This window comes from Panthera tigris, chromosome B3 (genome assembly GCF_018350195.1).
Source record: "Panthera tigris isolate Pti1 chromosome B3, P.tigris_Pti1_mat1.1, whole genome shotgun sequence".
NCBI classification, from domain to species: Eukaryota; Metazoa; Chordata; class Mammalia; order Carnivora; family Felidae; genus Panthera; species Panthera tigris.
The window spans coordinates 114,717,071-114,734,262 of record NC_056665.1 but is presented as its reverse complement, the minus strand read 5'-3'; the positions used below and the strand labels follow the sequence as shown (position 1 = coordinate 114,734,262).

Here is a 17,192-nt window from a genome sequence, read left to right as displayed (position 1 = left end):
CAGCAAGCCCTATAATGACCCATCCAGCCTCCTCCCACAATCCCCAAGTCTTTTTATAGTCACAGGTAATTACACCACGGAGAGATTACATCACTTTGTCAGCAGTGTTTACAACCGACAGGAAGATGCTCTGCGGATGTTTTGGGAACTACATCCTCATTTAGCAAACAATTTGCTGTGGTCCCTATTGTTCCTTTCCAAGAATAGAACCGCCCTGGTAAACCATGTGCCTAAACTGGGAACCAAACAATCAAGGGTCCCAGTACACGAGAACAGAAACCACCACAGAGGCAAACACAGTAACCCAGAGATGACTCCTGCATCCTTTATCCAGGGGAGGAAACACAGATGGAGTCTTTCTTCCTCTGTCAAAAGAATCATCCGAAGGTTGCCCCGAGTGCTCCAACAGGGTGACACAAGAAATGGGTCTCAGAGAAGCCTGCTGCCACTCAGCACACGCAGTGTGGTTCTCAGCAGACCATGGGCAGCAAAGTTAGACAGACTCGGCACAAATCCAAGCCAGCTTCCCCACAGACAACTGCCTGTCTCTGAGCAGGTTATGTAACCTCTCTCTGCCTTAGTTTCTCATCTGTAAAATGGTTACATGACCACGCAGCTCACAGGCTTTCCTAAGGGCTTTAAATGGGATGACACACAGAGAGCCTGACACACAAATGATGCTCTGTACATGTCAACTTCCTGCCTATTCTCACCTCTCAGCTCAGTGTACATTATCTCTGACTCCAGGTCCCTTCAGAGATGCAAGATGAGCCAGGGCCACTTGTCAACATCTCTCCAGCACATCAACACAAAGAGCCAAAGCCGTATCACACCCCTGAGAGCCTTGTTCTCAAGGTTTTCCCTCTTCAGTGAACACTAACTGCCATGCTTTCTCACTCTGCTGCATAGAAATACAGATGAGATTTTAAAATGGCTTTAGGTGCTTGTGTGATGTTTAACATGGCCTAAAGTGTCATGGAAACACTCTTGGGGCGAGGGGTTGGGGTTGGAAATCAGAAACAAGTAAAATACTGAGTTTTTTCAGCAAATGCTCAGGAAAGGGAGAGAATGAAAATCAAAAGCTTTTTACATGAGTCAGCAAGCCAGCTGGGTTGAGACCATCAGACTATGGAAACATGAGCTTTCTGGAAAGCAAAGGGGTTTCCAGAAGTAACCAAAACTTCCTCAACTGGTCAAGTTTGACACCTCCTCCCAATTCCTTATCCCCAACACAATGACTTTGCATCTTCATTTTTTTTTTCTTAAAGACAGCAAAGGATGTCATCTGCATAAAGTCTCCTGCCCAGCATGACTCAACAGTGGGTCACATACCAACCCTGTTGTTGTTATTATTTGGGAATTACACCACACATTTTATATGCCAGGTGCCCTCCAATCATTTTTATTAGTCTACACAACACCAACCTAACATCCTTAAGGATTCGATTTCTGTTTTAAAGGAGACACAAAGAGGTCAACTGATTTGCCTAAGGTCCTAAAGCAAGTTTCTTAAGATCCTGGGTAAAGGGAAGGAGTTGTGTGAGATCTGGGAAAGGCTGCTGCACAGCTGAGACCCTGATTCCTCTCTGGTTCAAGAAGAGAGGCAAGCTGTGTACTATGCATATAATTTTATTTTCAATTCTGGTCTTTTGCCTGTATGGTGTGACCAAGTGTAAAGAGGTAAGATACTCTTCCTTCTGCTACTCCAAGAAAGGAAACTTCCAATGATTTTCCCCATATCTGCTTAAGGAATGACCAAGGGGGAAGCTGGACCCACTGCCTCCCTAACACCTTCTCCATTATAACTCCAAATCCCAAACTGTAGATAAGAGAAACCAAGATGGAAAACTGAACTCGATCATGGCACAACTCTGCCCCAGAACTCTCAAGTGCCTGTTCCTACATGATTCTTTTCTTCTAGACCTGAGCAATTATGACCAAGGGTGACTGTGGAATTTATAACCAGAGACTCTACAGATGAACTGCCCCCCAGAAGACACCCACTTACGTATGTCTGGTGGGAGTCTCACAGTTACGAGTGTGTATGTACACACAAAGACTACAGCCCACTGGGTAACAAAGGCTGTGTATTTTATAAGCACCTCATTTTACAATGCCTCTGGAATAAGTGTTCAAGTGCAGCCACAGGAGCAGGTAAGGTAGGCACGAAGAGGAAGAGGGGACTTTTTTTGAACTGGCATGCCTTTCCTCAACTTCAGGGTATCTGAGAGCTCTGGTTTCTTGGCAAGCTGCTTATGGCAGGCACAGCCATGCAGGTGTGCTATGGGTTTCAGGCCAAGGAGTGTGTGCCTTCTTCACCGAGAAGCCACTCCAGAGAGGGAAAAAACCAGCAGCAACTTGGTGCACTGGATCTAAATAATGGTAAAACCCCTTCCACTGCCTGCATCCTGCTCTGTGCCAGTACACATGTTTTATGGGAAGGAGAAAAGACTTGGGGGGTTGGGGGTTGCAGGGAAGGGAGGATTCTTTGCAGATGGGGGAGGGGAAAAAAAGCTACAGAGCCAACGTTTCCATCCTGCTCTGAGCCCACACTACAGACATACATTTTTCCACATTGGAGAATAATAATCCCTTTATCCAGCCAGTCTGAAACCATCAGTTCCTGATAATTGAATTCAGACCTTGGGTGGAAAGTTGGGAAGGTGTGGGTAGTTGGAAAATGGGGTGGGAAATGGGAGGAGGCAGAGGTGGAGCCCATAAAAAGGAGGGTGGCAGTAGGCGGAATGGCTTAATGAAGCTAAGGAAGTTAGAGGCCTCAGACACCAAAGGCAGACCTTCTGCCTTAAAATTGCCAGGTCACACGACCAGACAGCTCCCCTAGTGGAGCCTTGGAAGAAGGTGGTCTTGGTAGCATACTAGGCACTAGGTCAGGTTCTGGAGCCTGGGCCCTAGGACCCTAGGCAAGTGCATGACCTCTAAAATCCTAGCTCTGACAGTTACTCCATTCATGCACATACTTATCGAGCACTATTTGTTCGCGTCTAGGGGTAGGGTGGCAAATCTCTTCTAGAAAGGGTCAAATATCTTAAAGTCTAGGCTTTGGGGTGAAACCGTCTATGTCACAACCATCCAACACCTGCCACTGCAGCACAAATACAGCCATATTTATATTCATAAATATAAAGAATAAACACTGCTATCTTCCAATAAAACTTTATAGGCACTGAAATGTGAGCTCACAATTTTTATGTATCATGAAATATTATTCTTTTGATTTTTTTCCCCAATCATTTAAAAATATAAAAACCATTCTTGGCTCACAGGCCATACAAAAGCAGCAGGAAGGATTCGGTCCATGGACTGTCACTTGCCAACATCTGCTCTGGAGATACAGTGGTGAATAAGGCAGGATCTCTATATTCTATGGCTCTGTGACTACAGCTTCTAGAGGCCTCCTCTGGCTTTGGCTTATATGCCCTGCAAACGTAAGCCCTGCTTCATCTGGTTGCACAACTGGTGTAGTCTGGCCTTCTTTTCCTTTGAAATCTCATATATAGTCATGAGGCCTACATTGTGGGGTCTCAATCATTAGTAGTGGCCTCCTTGGTTGTGCCAGGGGCTCCTCACAGCCAAAGAGGTGTTATGCTTTGTGGGAAAGGTTTAAGTGTCAGAACAGAGTAAAGAAGAGGCAGCAGAAGAGGAAATCTGCACGTGCGTGGTGGAAAAGACTATAATGCAACAACAAAGGGGTAACTGTTTTTCTCAACAGTTCAGAAGAAAAAGCTTAGATGAGACTGTACCATTATCTTCATGTGTCACGTAAGCGGGTGGCAGGGGTTGATAGAAAAAGAATGAGAGGGGGCGCCTGGGTGGCTCAGTCAATTAAGCACCTGACTCTTGATTTCTGTTCAGGTCATGATCTCATGGCGCATGGGCTCTGCACGGACAGCACAGAACCTGCTTGGGATTCTATCTGCCCCTGCCCTGCTCACGTTCTCTCTTTCAAAATAAATAAATAAACTTAGAAAAAATAATCAAGTGTTCAAAAGAAAGAATGAGAAAGAGCACTGTATGGGGACTCTACGTGCCACACTATACCACACTGCTCTCATCCTTCAAGTCCCCTTCCAGAATCTACCTGAGATCCCTCTCCAGGGAATGCTGTCCAAAGAAAACTGCCGTATAAATGTATCTAATGAAGACTGGTAGGGGCCCCACTACTGTTGAGTTCATTCATAATTAGTTGAGACCCCTACTGGTACTTGCAGATACAGAGGCAGGTTCTCTAGCGTCACCCAGAGGCCTATGGTACACATCAGAATATGTGCTTTCTAAAAAGGACGCCAGGTCGAGAGGACCACATGAAGAGAACCTAAGAAGGGTCTTCAGAGCACAGCAGAAGGCAACAAGGATCAAGCTCATGGCTACATCTCTAGCCACTGCTACAGCTCTTGCAGCCCATCAGCTTCAACCAGAAAAGTCCGTAGAATTATGAAAGTATAAACTGAGAGAAGTGGATAGGACCTTAAAGGTATCTGGGTCAACCCCCCTCATTTGATAAATGGAGAAACTAAGCCACAGAATGCCTAAGTGGCTTGTCCAGGATCACGAAGTTTATAGTGTCAGTGACCAGGTCCTCCTTTCATTAAGTTACAACACCTCAACTTTGTACTTATTCTGAGAAAAAAACATAAAAAGACAAGAAACACACAATAAGCTAACAATCATTAAGTGCTTGCTGTGTTATCTCAGACAATCTTCACCCCCCCTCCCCCCCCAGGGTAGGTACTACTTTTATCCGATTCTGTAGCTGAGAGGTAAGGAGATCTGCTCAGGTCGCAGAGCCAGCAATGGGACTAGACTCAGAACACAGGCAGTCTGATTCCAAAACGTGCACCCTGCTGAATATCGTGTTCTGAATCCCTCCATCCTGCCTGGTGACTCCAGCTGCGGGGGAAAGGGGCGACAATGTCAGCCCAGCAGGTTCCTACACACCCGTCTCCCAGGTGACTCAAGAGGCCCCTTAATGCCACACCCCCAGGCCTGGCCCCCCCCAGCTATACCACGGCACAAAAGCCCACCTCCACCCTCTTCTCTCCCTGCAACTTCCCGCTAGATGGACAGTGCCCTATCCCAGCCTTTGGGAGAAACAATGGTACTGAGTCTTTTCCCTCCCACACAGGGGCAGTCGGGGACCCACCTGAGGCAAGTCCGTCTCCAAGGAGGGTGCTAAGGATCAACAGTGGAAGGAACACTCCATGTCCCGCGGAGACCACGGCCAACGCTGAGGTGCTCTTTGGTGTTATCCTGCCATGGCACATCTTTTATCCGTCCAAGTTATTTTAAAAAGAAAAAATTTAAAAGCCAGAAGAATTCTAAAGTCAGCCACGGGTAGATTTACCTATAAAAAAAAAACAGAAAACAAGGACATAAGTGAAAACTTTGGCCCTAAGTTAGCTGCAAGTAGGCACTGTAGCAAGGAAGCCATAATCACATACAAAATGCTAGTAACTGAATTCCTGCTGCCAGAAGGGACAGGCACATAAGTGGCTTTTCAACTCCTATGTGGGGAAATGCCGAGGCCTGCAGCAAGCTGCCATCAGTGTCAGCATCTAGGAGCCAGATCCTCGCTCTAGGACGAGGAGACCAACACAAGCTCACCTGGAAATCTGTCAGGCATGGCAGAACTTTCAGCAACTGCCCAGGCTCTGCCCCCACCGCCTCCAACAGAGAAGAGGAGAGAGAGGCAGCTGTTGACACAGATGCTACACCCCTGAGTCAGGCTTTGCCTTTGCCATTTGGACTCAGAGCGAGTTCAACCGACCGAAAGGAAAAAAAAATAGAGAACACGTGTCTTAAAGGGAGAAATACACCGCCTAGAGAAGGAATGCAGCTGCGGGAGCCAAGGGCCCACGGCTACGCTTGCTCAGCTGCCAGAGGCCGGATGAGCCCCTGAGGATCTGACGCTGACTCCACAGCCATGAATCTCAAAAATGGACCAATTACTCCAGGCTCACCTGACACACCTGTGACCCCAAGAGGCCACACTTGCTGGGTGTCCCTGACAAGGACTGGGAGAGGACGGGCTGTGACTGTTAATTAGCACCCCCACCCACTCTAGTTCAGACGATGACTTCAGAAGAGTAGGAACCAGGGTCTTTAAAAAATATATGTATCAGGGGTTAAGACTTTAAGGGATTACTTTCTATAAGCCTTCAGAGAAGCAGCTGAGTTGATGATGATACACTATGATATGGGCCTATTATATTTTAGTTAAGTCATTTGATTTTATTTACCCTAGTTTATAACAAGTATTCCAAATAATAAGATTATACTCCCTTTTTAAATTCCATACACACCTCCTTCTCCATTAATAAGGCTTTATGTAAATAGATAAGGGAGCCTGCCATCTACAACCCTAATAAAGGATGCCTCTGAGACTCTGCCAGGGATATTAAACAGACCTGCCTTTAATCCATGTCTGAAGCCTTGACTCAGGCCTACATCCCCTTCTAAAGAGAGTTACTGCAAACAGCAACATGAGCTACCTCAGCATGAAGGAAAAGCAGCTAGGAGGGCCTTCAATGAGCATGAGCTAGCCACTGGGTCCTTACTCACTACCCCTAAGTAGCTGTGACTATAGCAGTCTTCTGTCCACAGCTTTTACCCAGACTCCAACTTGAGCCTTTAAAGCTGTAGAAAAGGGATGGTTCATGAGGAGGTCTAGGGGTGGAGTCTGTAAGTGACCGAAAACAGTACGCAAAACCGTGTGTGTGTAAATGTGTGGAATGTGTATATATTTATGTGGCTAAGAACAGCAGAGTTAGAATGCCAGAATTCCAATCTGTGTCCTCTATTATGACCATGTGGCCAAATCACTCTCTTAGCCTCAGTTTCCTCATCTGTAAAATGGGAGCAGTAACCATATGTCTTCGTTGGTTTGATGTAAGGATTAGGATCAGACAAAGCACTTGGCAGTTCCTGGCACTTTGCCAGTACTCAGTAAATACTGCCTGCTGTTGCTGTTGTAATTAGTAATAAGGCTGAGCTGCAGAGACCTTAGAGGTCATCAGGCTTTACCTCCTCATTCAGGAGATGCCAAAACCCAAGGTCAGAAGAGGTTCAACAATATGTCCAGTTAGCAATGGGTGCTGTCATTTTTGATTCATCCACAGCAGGTATTTGTACCAGGCAGTCATCACCCCCTGAAGGCAACATTGAGAATAACACGTGGTTGGGCCACATTACAGCACGTGCACAACAAATATTTCTATAGTGAATGGATGGGGCTGGATCAGAGTGGTGCTTAGGTGTTCTGTGCACAAGTGAAGGTAACCAAGAGAGACTCCCCAGAGGAGGTGATGCTGACTGCTAGTGCATATGTTTAGTGAAAAAGAAGGTACCAAATACAAGTGGAACAGAACAATGGGAGCACAGCACGCTTGGCAGAGGCTAGAGTTAAGGGCTAGGCCAAGGAGGTCAAACTTTACCCTGAAAACCATGTACAGCTTAGAGGATCATAAACAGAGGAGTTATAAGACCAAATTCATTTAGGAAGAGCACTGTGGCAAGGATTTTAGAGGAAGGGAAGTGGGGGGCATCAAGTGGTAAAGGATCTTAAATTTAGCATCATTAACGTGGAGCTCTTTCAAGGGCAATTTGACAATATCTGTCACATATTCTCTAACCTATCAGTTCTACTTCTAGAATCCGTCCTCAAAAATCGCATGAGCAATGATATAGATGCAAGACAGTCACTGAATTCTTTGTACTGGCAAAAGACTGAAGTGAGGCAAGTTAAACAAGTGGTCATACACACACCTAACAAAATACCACGTACTGGTCTAAAAAGAGTTAGGCAGGAGGTGCCTCAGTGGCTCAGTCGGTTAAGCATCCAACTCTTGATCTCAGCTCAGGTCTTGATCTCAGCGTCCTGGGTTCAAGCACCGTGATGGGCTCCATGCTGGGTGTGGAGCCTACTAAAAAAATTAAAAAGAACTAGGCAGGTCTAGTCTGTCCTCATATGTGAAATGACTTCCACAATCAGTACATGAAGAAAGCCACTTGCGAGGCTGCATGTATTTTTAAAGGGGATACACACACACACACTCTTGCATGCCATGAAAATCTCTGCCTGGAATGATGCACAAGAAATCGGTAGCTAATAATTGCCTTCAGGGTGGAGAAGTGAGCAATTAATAGGGAAATAACTCGTTTTTCGCCATATGTATTCCTTTTTAATGTCCTTGAGTATACTGTACCTTGTGCATGCATTACCTATTCAAACAGATAAAATGTAAAGTAAAATTAATGTAGCCACGTGTTCCAGTAGACCACCTGTCTCCTCCCTCAACATACGGACTGATGTTCAAATAAACCTGATTGCTCCTCCTACCAGGAATATAGTCACTCTTAGGGCTCAGCACAAGAGTTGCCTAGAGGAATTCTTTTCTGACACTTCACACCACACCCACCTCCAGTAGGACTAACCCCCTCTTATTCCCAAAGTGTCTTGAGCACCCTGCTAGGACTGTACCTCTAACAGGTTAATGCGTCTACATGTTTATCTGTCTCACCTCACCAGACTCAAAGCTCCTTGAAGGCAGTGAACAAATGCCTGCCAAACTCATGAATACTGTGGGGAGGAGCCAATATAGAATTAGGAAAAAGATACACAAATAGGAGCTCCTGTTTTGTCTTATTTGAGAGAAACAACGGACTCCTCCCCCTGACTTAAGGAGCTCCCTGGGCCAAAGGACCAATTCCACCACGAAGCCTAACACCTGATCAAGTGCATGACAGATGGGGTAGTGACGATGGGGGCTTTGCAAAGGAGAGAAAAGATGAATAGAGAATAGAGGGTAGTCAGTGGCAGTGTTTACTTGCAAGGCTAGGCCAAGAGTTAGTGCTTCAGAAACAATAGAGAGAAAAGCGAAGCCCTGTGACCCCAGGGTATTGCTCAGAATGGGAGAACCTGGCTACTGTGGAGAAAAGGTCACACTATACATATCTTATCATTTTAAGAAGGCATCTGCTTTAAACACAGAATTAAAAAATAAAATAAAACCTGGACTTGAACTGTGGCTTTAGAGCAAGTGAAAAGAAAAACATTTCAGAAAAAATTAAGTAGATATTCATTATCCCTAGAGAAATACATGGAGGAGTAGGAGGAGGGGAAGGGGAAAGAGGAGGAAGAAGAGGAAGGAGGAGAAGAGGAAGTAGATCCTGGTTGTCTGGGCTGGGGGAGGAAGGAATGCGGAGTTAGTGTTTAACAAGTACAAAGTTCCGTTTTTGGCAGATGCCAAGAGTTCTGGAGACGGACGGTGGTGATGGTTGCACAACAGTGGGAATGTGCTTAATGTCACTGACCTGCATACTTACAACTGGTTTAAGATGATTGATTTCATTTTATGTGTATTTTACCACAAAAAATATTGGGAAAAAGTTATGATTAAAGAGGAGCCTGGAACTAAGCCTCGTCTTTAAAGATGGCACTTATCCACCCTCACAAGGCATGTCACATTTAAACTTAGAGGTAAGAAGAGAGAAGAAAGAAAAGAGAAAGCCTGAGGCTGCATGTCAGTCCCATCTCTGCCACTAAACAGCTGACTGGTCTCCCTGGCTTCCATTTGCACATCTAAGAAAGGCTCTACGGTCTCTCTCAGCCACAGAATTCTCCAAACATCCAAGCTTCTCTGTGTATCACACAACCCTTCCTCCAGCAGCCAGTTTCCCCTCTAAAACATGGGGTGTAGAGGAGTCATGGAAAGTCTGCATTCATCCTTTTCTGATAATCTTTCCTGGGACCATGGCTGCACCCCAACAGTGTGTGGTAGAAAGAGACCCCATGAGCTAGAATGTCAGCCCCTCAAGGTCAGTGTCTGGTCTTTCCCCCTCAGTGAACTCAGAACATTAAAAGCAGGGTGACTGTGCTCTGCTGAACGTCATGAACACTCATCTCCTGTTCAAAATGATCCTCTGTGACGATCCATGGCTCTGATTTGGGGAAGCCACTTACCTCATTTTTGCCTCTGTTACCTCATTTCTGCCTTGTTTCCTCATCTATAAAACGGGGTTGTTGCTTGCTTTAAATATCTCCCTACTCTCTAATGAGGCTCAAAAAGGACAAAATACAAAGGACAGCTCTATAAACTGAAAAGACTCAGGTCCTTCTATCTACAGTTCTGGCCTAGAAGCCAACACAGCAGAGGTCTGAGAAACTGCTCATAAAAAATGACGATGAAAACAGGACAGGCTTCTGGAGTAAAGGACAACCTGTAACATGAACCCAAAGTTCACGTGGTTTGCGTATCGTTGCCATAGATGCTTCCAGGTTAACCAAAGAGCCTGAAAAGATTAAAGGTGTCCTCAGAGTCACCTTCAAAAATGGCTCACAGACTAGGGAAGCAGCAGCACCAGGTGGGGCCAGCCATGAAACCACCACAGCACCCTGTCCCCAAGACAGCTGAGGGCCCAGACCTCCTCAGCCCATGTGCCTGGTTGCCTTGGGGCCTACCCCTGGAGAATGTCACAGTCCTCCTGGAGTGGCAGGGTCATGTCACACTCTACTGATCTCTCCTTTGTGAGACAAGGGTCCTGACTCTGTCAAGCTTGGCTCCCAGGTGCTAAGTAGGTTTCTCTACAGTTCTAGGAGATCAGCCTCAGTCTCCATGTAATTGTCAGGACTGATTATTTCCTAAACTATGACCCATCTCTCCATTAGTTAAGAGAGGAAACTAGATGGGTAAAACCAACAAAATCCTTTTCTTGCCTCAGATCTAGTCGGGAAAGAAGATGGTGGTAGTAGACAGTCTGGAACAAGAAAGTCTGGTTTTTTTCCATGAACCGACTTCACCAGCCCCAGTGCTGCTACGTGACGGTGGAAGACAAAGAATAGTTCATGAGATGTGACCAGAATTTAACCAGTTAATTACCTTTCAGAGTGTAAAGATAGGAAGTCCTAACTCTGCAAAGTCCAAAGTCTCCCAGAGGGTTTGGTAAGAGAAGTGGCTAACGTGCCAGGAAGGCCTCTCTTCCTGCTCCCTTTCTTCTCTTCCATGTCTCCCCCACTTCCCTCCCACTCACCCTGAAATAGCTAGGCCACGGCAGCAAAAGACATCTAAACGTTTATCAGATCCTAATGCTTCCCACTCTTGCTTCCAAAATGAAAAAATGAAGTTACTTCTAGATGTCTTTAGTTTACTTTTCCCCCCTGTGACTCCTTCCAATCTTGCTAACCCCTGTATCTTCCCCTTCCTTTTGTGCCACTAACATGTGAGGGCCTCAACAGGCACAAACTCTTCTACTGGACTTGAAGATCCGTGACAGCCAGAACGGTACCTTATCCATTTCCTTTTCATCTCCAGCTCCAAAGCCCAAAAGACACAGTCAAACTCATTAAAATTCACCTCCTAGAAATACCAAAATAACCCTCAGCTTTCCTCATAAGCCACCTAAACCAGAATAGGGTAGGTGTTAGCAGTTTTTCTGAATCACCTTGATATTCTTTGTATCCTTGTCTGGCTTCTCCAGAAGCTACATCCTCTTGTTGTCACACTTTCCCCCTACCGTATTCATCAGGCTGCAGACAGCAGGACATCAGCAGACAAGCTGCCCCCACCCCCATCCTAAGCCTTCTCTTTAACAGTCTCCAACCTAACAGCAGAAGGACTGCAGCATGGACCTGAATGCATAAGAGAGCTCTAGGTCCCAGCTCCACCAACCAGTCATTCTTCCTGGTCTTCAGGGGGTGGGCCTGGATGATCCCCGAATGCCCTTTCAGTTCTAAGGAATCTGGAATGTCTTCTAGGGAATAGGAGGGGCCCAGGAATATTTTCTCCAAAAACATAAGTAAACAAAAGTACTAACTGGAAGGAACAAATGTTAAATCCTTCCTCTATGTTCTGCATGAGGAGTCCTCTCCCCCTTCATCTTCCAAGACCCATCCTAGCATCTGTCTCCCTCTGCACTGCAGCAAACTCAGGAAACTCCACTTTCCCATTTAGAGCTTAATCAATCCATCAGCACATTTGTATAGGCCATTTGTACACAGTGTTCCTAAAGTGCTTTCCAAAAATAACAAATGTCTGACAACAACAACAAAAAAACCCAGCCTCCACGTGTACACGTGCACGCACACACATGCGCACATACACACACAAGCGTGCGCGCGCATGAGACACAGCCTGCGTCACACACAGGGACCACTGCAGAGCTGTAGGGGCCCAGAGAAAAGAGAGAAGGACTGAAGAGAACAAAATAACACACACAGACTCAGGACAGAAAAAAAAGGAGAGTGAAGGCAGAGTGGCTGTGAGCAGGGACTTGGCTCAGTCAGTAAATTTCCGACCCTGAAGGCAGGAAACCGCTGCTTCTCTAGTCCCAGCTTCACCAATAACTGATGGGCTGAACTAGGACAAATCACACCACCTCCCTATGCCTCTGTCTCCTCATAAGTAAAATGAAACAGTTCAACTAAATATTTCTCAGGCAGACTGGGATGGTGGAAAGATTCTAGCAGACTGGGCCAGAATCTCTGCTCTGCTTGGATATTATTAGTGGGGTGATCTAGGGCAAATCATTCAGTTCCCATCTATGAACTGGATACACAATACCCACTTCATTGGGTTGTTGTGAGATGGAAATGAGATAAATGTGAAGGATGCAGGATGGTGTATGGAACAGTGGGCACTCAAATCAGTGCTGGCTAAGGCCCCTTCCTGCTCTGACCAGCTCTGATTGAGCAGCCACTGGATTCCTAAAGGGCACTGTTTCAGCTGGGCTGGAAACATATGTCCTGAGACTACGCTCAAAACACAAATTAGTTTAGATGAAAGAACTGCCAACAGGTGAACCTCCAAGGTTCTCCTCCATGAAGTTCTAAAAATCTATCTTTGGGGGTACCTGGGTGGCTCAGTCGGTTAAGTGTCTGACTTCAGCTCAGGTCATGATCTTGCAGTTCACTGGCTCGAGCCCCACGTCGGGCTCTGTGCTGACAGCTCAGAGCTTGGAGCCTGCCTCAGATTCTGTGTCTCCCTCTCTCTCTGCTCCTCCCCCACTCACGCTCTGTCTCACTCTTTCTCTCAAAAATAAACATTAAAATAAAATTTTTAATAAAAAAATAAAAAATGTATCTTTTAAGGAACTTAGCACTCCTTCCTGCAAAATTAAATAATTATGTATGTGATTATACTAAAGCAATATTTGTGTCCAGGGGGACACAGGAGTTTTCTAGTCTGAGCGTGTAGTAGGGAAGGATGAGGCACCAAGCTTACATGTTTATTACATATATACACACACTCATTACCTCATTAAATAGGTGCCATTACCCCTCTTCTACAGATAAATGAAATCCAAGGGGCCAAAAGCCTATCCTTCTCTGCTTTCCTACTGCAAAGGGCTCCCTGTTTTTTTGTTGTCCAAATACAAGATAAAGTTTAGTTGCATCAATTGAGCCCATAAACATGGAAGGCCCTTCTGAACCCAAAGCATCACTGCCTGAGCGATGAACGGGACAACCAATCATATCCCTCCCCAAGGCCTGCTCAGTTACTTAACTGCTGTATGTTGCATATACTGCAGATAATAAATTCCTGCAGAGACCACCAACTCTGCCTCTTTCTGTGCCTCAAAGCACTCAACATTTACTTGTTCACTGAAGGAGGAAAAAAGATAAACCCAAAAGACATAATTTGTGTAGGAAATAAAAGATGGCAAAGTCTCAACAGACATAAAACAGGAGGGGAAAGGGGCATAAATCCTGAAGTTTGGGCCAGGTAGCAAAACAAATGCTTGGCAGAAGGGGCTGTAATTGGTTCACAGACCCCAGAGACATATCTATGTGTCATCATACCCCTCTGTTTGGTTCCTATCAGAGCTAAGTGGAGCAGGCTTCAATACCCACTGGACAAATAAAGTCTGGGAAGCTGATCTGCTAAATCTGACTTCTTACGGCTCGGTGTTTGCAGTGACTATACTGCAATTCAGCAAATATTTACTGGCTGTCTTCAGTGCAAGGCTTGGGTGATCACAGAAATGAAGTGCAGCACAGACATGAATTCCCCACTCTCAAGGAATTCACAGTCTACGTGAGAGGAATTATAAGCTTATCTATATAACACCATGGAAGTGTTATAAGAGCCCAATAAAATGGCTATTTAAAAAAAAAAAAAGTGCTATGAGGGGGCGCCTGGGTGGCTCAGTCAGTTAAGCGTCTGACTTCAGCTCAGGTCATGATCTCACAGTTCATGGGTTCGAGCCCTGCATCGGGCCCTGTGCTGACAGCTTAGAACCTACAGTCTGCTTCGGATTCTGTGTCTTCCTCTCCATCTGCCCCTCCTCAGCTTGTTTGTTCGTTCTCTCTCTCAAAAATAAACATTAAAAAAATGAACAAAATAAATAAAAATCAAAAGTGCTATGAGAATGCAGAGGAGGTAGGAACAGTGACTTCTGAGTGGGAACAGGGGGAGGGGGAAAAGAAAGGTTGAACTGGACCGTGAAGCTCATGCACATACCTAGTGAGCTCTCAGGACAGATTGCATGCGCAGTGCTAATTATAAAGAAAGACAAAGAAATGGAAGAGCAATTCACCAAAAGGATGGCAGAGAGAGAAAGACCAAAAGAAAAAAAAATAAGTGGTAATTTTGTCTGCCAGGCCCCACTGACTGCTGTCTGGTAATGAGAAATAAATACCTATGTATATACCTTCAATCAAGATATTTAGGCTCTAGGATTGCAGTTTCCAAAGTACTCATAGCTGTGCAGGAAACACCTCCTCCAGGTCAAAAATAGCAAACCCAAGAGAAATGCCTGATGCAGTTATATTTACTTTTTACCATCTCTGTGGATCACTTCCCAAAGGCCTCCAAATGGGATGGTATAAACAGGTCTGTGTCACTTCCTGGTTCTCAGGCCTTCTGCTACATTCCCAGTCAGTCTGGGAAGGCTGCCTATTTAAAAATAAACTTTAAAAAACTCACCAAAACCCTAACTCTAAACCATCCTTTCCTCTACTTCGTTCAATTTCACTAAAACTAAAAGGGACTGAATAAGAAACGAGACACAAATGACCACAAAGAATGAATTCTCAGCTCAAAACAAAAATATATGCTGAGTTCAGAGTCAGGAGATTTGCATTCTACTCATGTTCTGCCTGTAACTGGAAAATTTGACCTTCAGTAAGCAAGATGCTTCATCTTTCTGCACAATAGCTGCTTCAGCATACTTAACTCCAATACAGCTATTCATTTGCTCTGGACCTCAGTTTCCTTATCTATAAAATAGCACTAATAACAGCTACCTCATGGGTAAGTACTATATGGGGAAATGCATGTAAAGCACTTAACATAATACCTGGAACTTAGTGAACTGTCAAACATGTTAGGTATTCTAATTATTACCAGCTATCATTATTACTATTGCTACTTTTTGAAAACATGTCAGGGTTGGGCTAGATGACTACTACCTGAAGAGCTTCTCTGGCTCCAACATCCTATGATTTCTTTTTTTGAGACAGAGAGAGAGAGAAAGAGAGGGTGCCCAAGTGGGGCAGAGGGAGAGAGAGAAAGATCTTATTAAGCAGGCTCCACGCTAACACAGGACCTGATCCCATGACTATGGGTTCCTGACCTGAGCCGAAATCAAGAGGCAGACACTCAACCGACTAAGCCCCATATGATTAAGTCATTGTCTCCATTTCTTTTTTCTTTTTTTAAAGAAAGTTTACTTATTTATTTTGAAAAAGACAGAGAGTGCAAGTCGGGGAGAAGTGGAGAAAGGGGGACAGAGAATCTGAAGTGGGCTCTGTGCTGACGGCAGAGAGCCAGATGCAGGGATCAAACTCAGGAACTATGAGATCATGACCTGAGCCAAAGTCAGACACTTCACTGACTGAGCCACTCAGGTGCACCACCTTTTCTTTTCTTTTCTTTTCTTTTCTTTTCTTTTCTTTTCTTTTCTTTTCTTTTCTTTTCTTTTCTTTTTAAGGGGCTATATGAAAAAGAAAATAAACTTGGTAAAGCATTATAGTTACAAACATATCCTCAGCATTTATGTTACAAACACTAGGATACTATTAGGAAATCCATCAGTGAGTTGCAAGGAGGCATACTACCCTCCCCAATGGAAAAGTCTTACCTATTCCTGCATTAAACCCATAGCATGTGGCAAGTTCACCCACAACACACTGCCTCTACTCCCATGAACACCAAGGACAATGCCCTCATGAGCCAGTTACAGTCTGACTTCACCCACCTCATCTTTAACTGATAGCAGCTCCTTAGAGCAGCCCTAAAAGATAGCACAGTGGCCAATCCACCCATTTCTAATAATGACTAACCCTTCCACAAAGTGTTCCTGTTTTAAATTAAAAACTGCCTTCTCCTTAATAGAATTTGAATGTGGCCAAAAGTCAGATGCCCTTCCCAAAAGTTAGAGTGTAATCAGAGGTATTCAGCTTCATGAAGGCCAAAGTGCTAGCTAAATTATAATTAAATTCAGATGAAATAAACTTTTTCTCTTATTTATTCATTCAATTTTCATGATGTGCCAAATGCTGTAGAAGATGCCAAAAATAGGATGGGGTGAGTAAAAACAACAATAAAGGATGACGCCAAGGTTTTTGGCCTAAGTGATGGGGTGACTGGTGAAAGCCAGCAAAGGAGAAAAAGAACACAGGTGGAGGAGCAGATCTGGGGGACGAATGTAATGAACTGAGTTCAGGTAATTCTTGGATATGCTGAATTAGACACTTCAAGGATATCCATGTAGAAAGGTCTAGCAGGCAAATTGGAAATAAGCATGGTGCTCGCTTTGGCAGCACATATATTAAAACTGGGGGGCGGCTAGGTGGCTCAGTTGGGTTAGGTGTCTGACTTCAGCTCAGGTCATGATCTCAGTTCACGGGTTGAAGCCCCGCGTCGGACTCTGTGCTGACAGCTCAGAGCCTGGAGCCTGCTTGGGATTCTGTGTCTCCCTCTCTTGGTGTCCCTTCCCTGCTCGCTCGTGCTCTCTCTCAAAAACAAACATTTTTAAAAAATAATAAAAAAAAAATTGGAATGATACAGAGAAGATTAGAATGGCAGGAAATGAGCATGAAACTCTGCAGAGCGCTTTGAGCTTGGAGTTAGCAGCCTATAAGTGACGGCTGAATACATGCACAATAGATGGACTCACCTAAGAGAGCTGAGTGGGAAGAGAAGAGAGTCAAGGACAGAATCCTGGGAAGAACACTA

At 44.9% G+C, this 17,192-nt stretch overlaps 1 protein-coding gene across 5 annotated transcripts in view; it reads right to left on the bottom strand.

Moving 5' to 3' along the window:
* Positions 1-17,192, bottom strand: part of SUSD6 (sushi domain containing 6) — a 97,085-nt gene that overhangs the window by 46,256 nt on the left and 33,637 nt on the right. For 3 of the 5 annotated variants that reach the window (XM_042989995.1, XM_007095147.3, XM_042989998.1), the window contains exon 2: positions 5,162-5,362. In XM_042989995.1, coding sequence (XP_042845929.1) covers positions 5,162-5,282 — 121 coding nt within the window. In that variant the 5' untranslated portion in view covers positions 5,283-5,362. Of the gene's footprint in view, positions 1-5,161; positions 5,363-7,782; positions 12,897-17,192 lie in introns of those variants that run through there. The other 2 variants (XM_042989997.1, XM_042989996.1) reach the window with 2 other exon arrangements.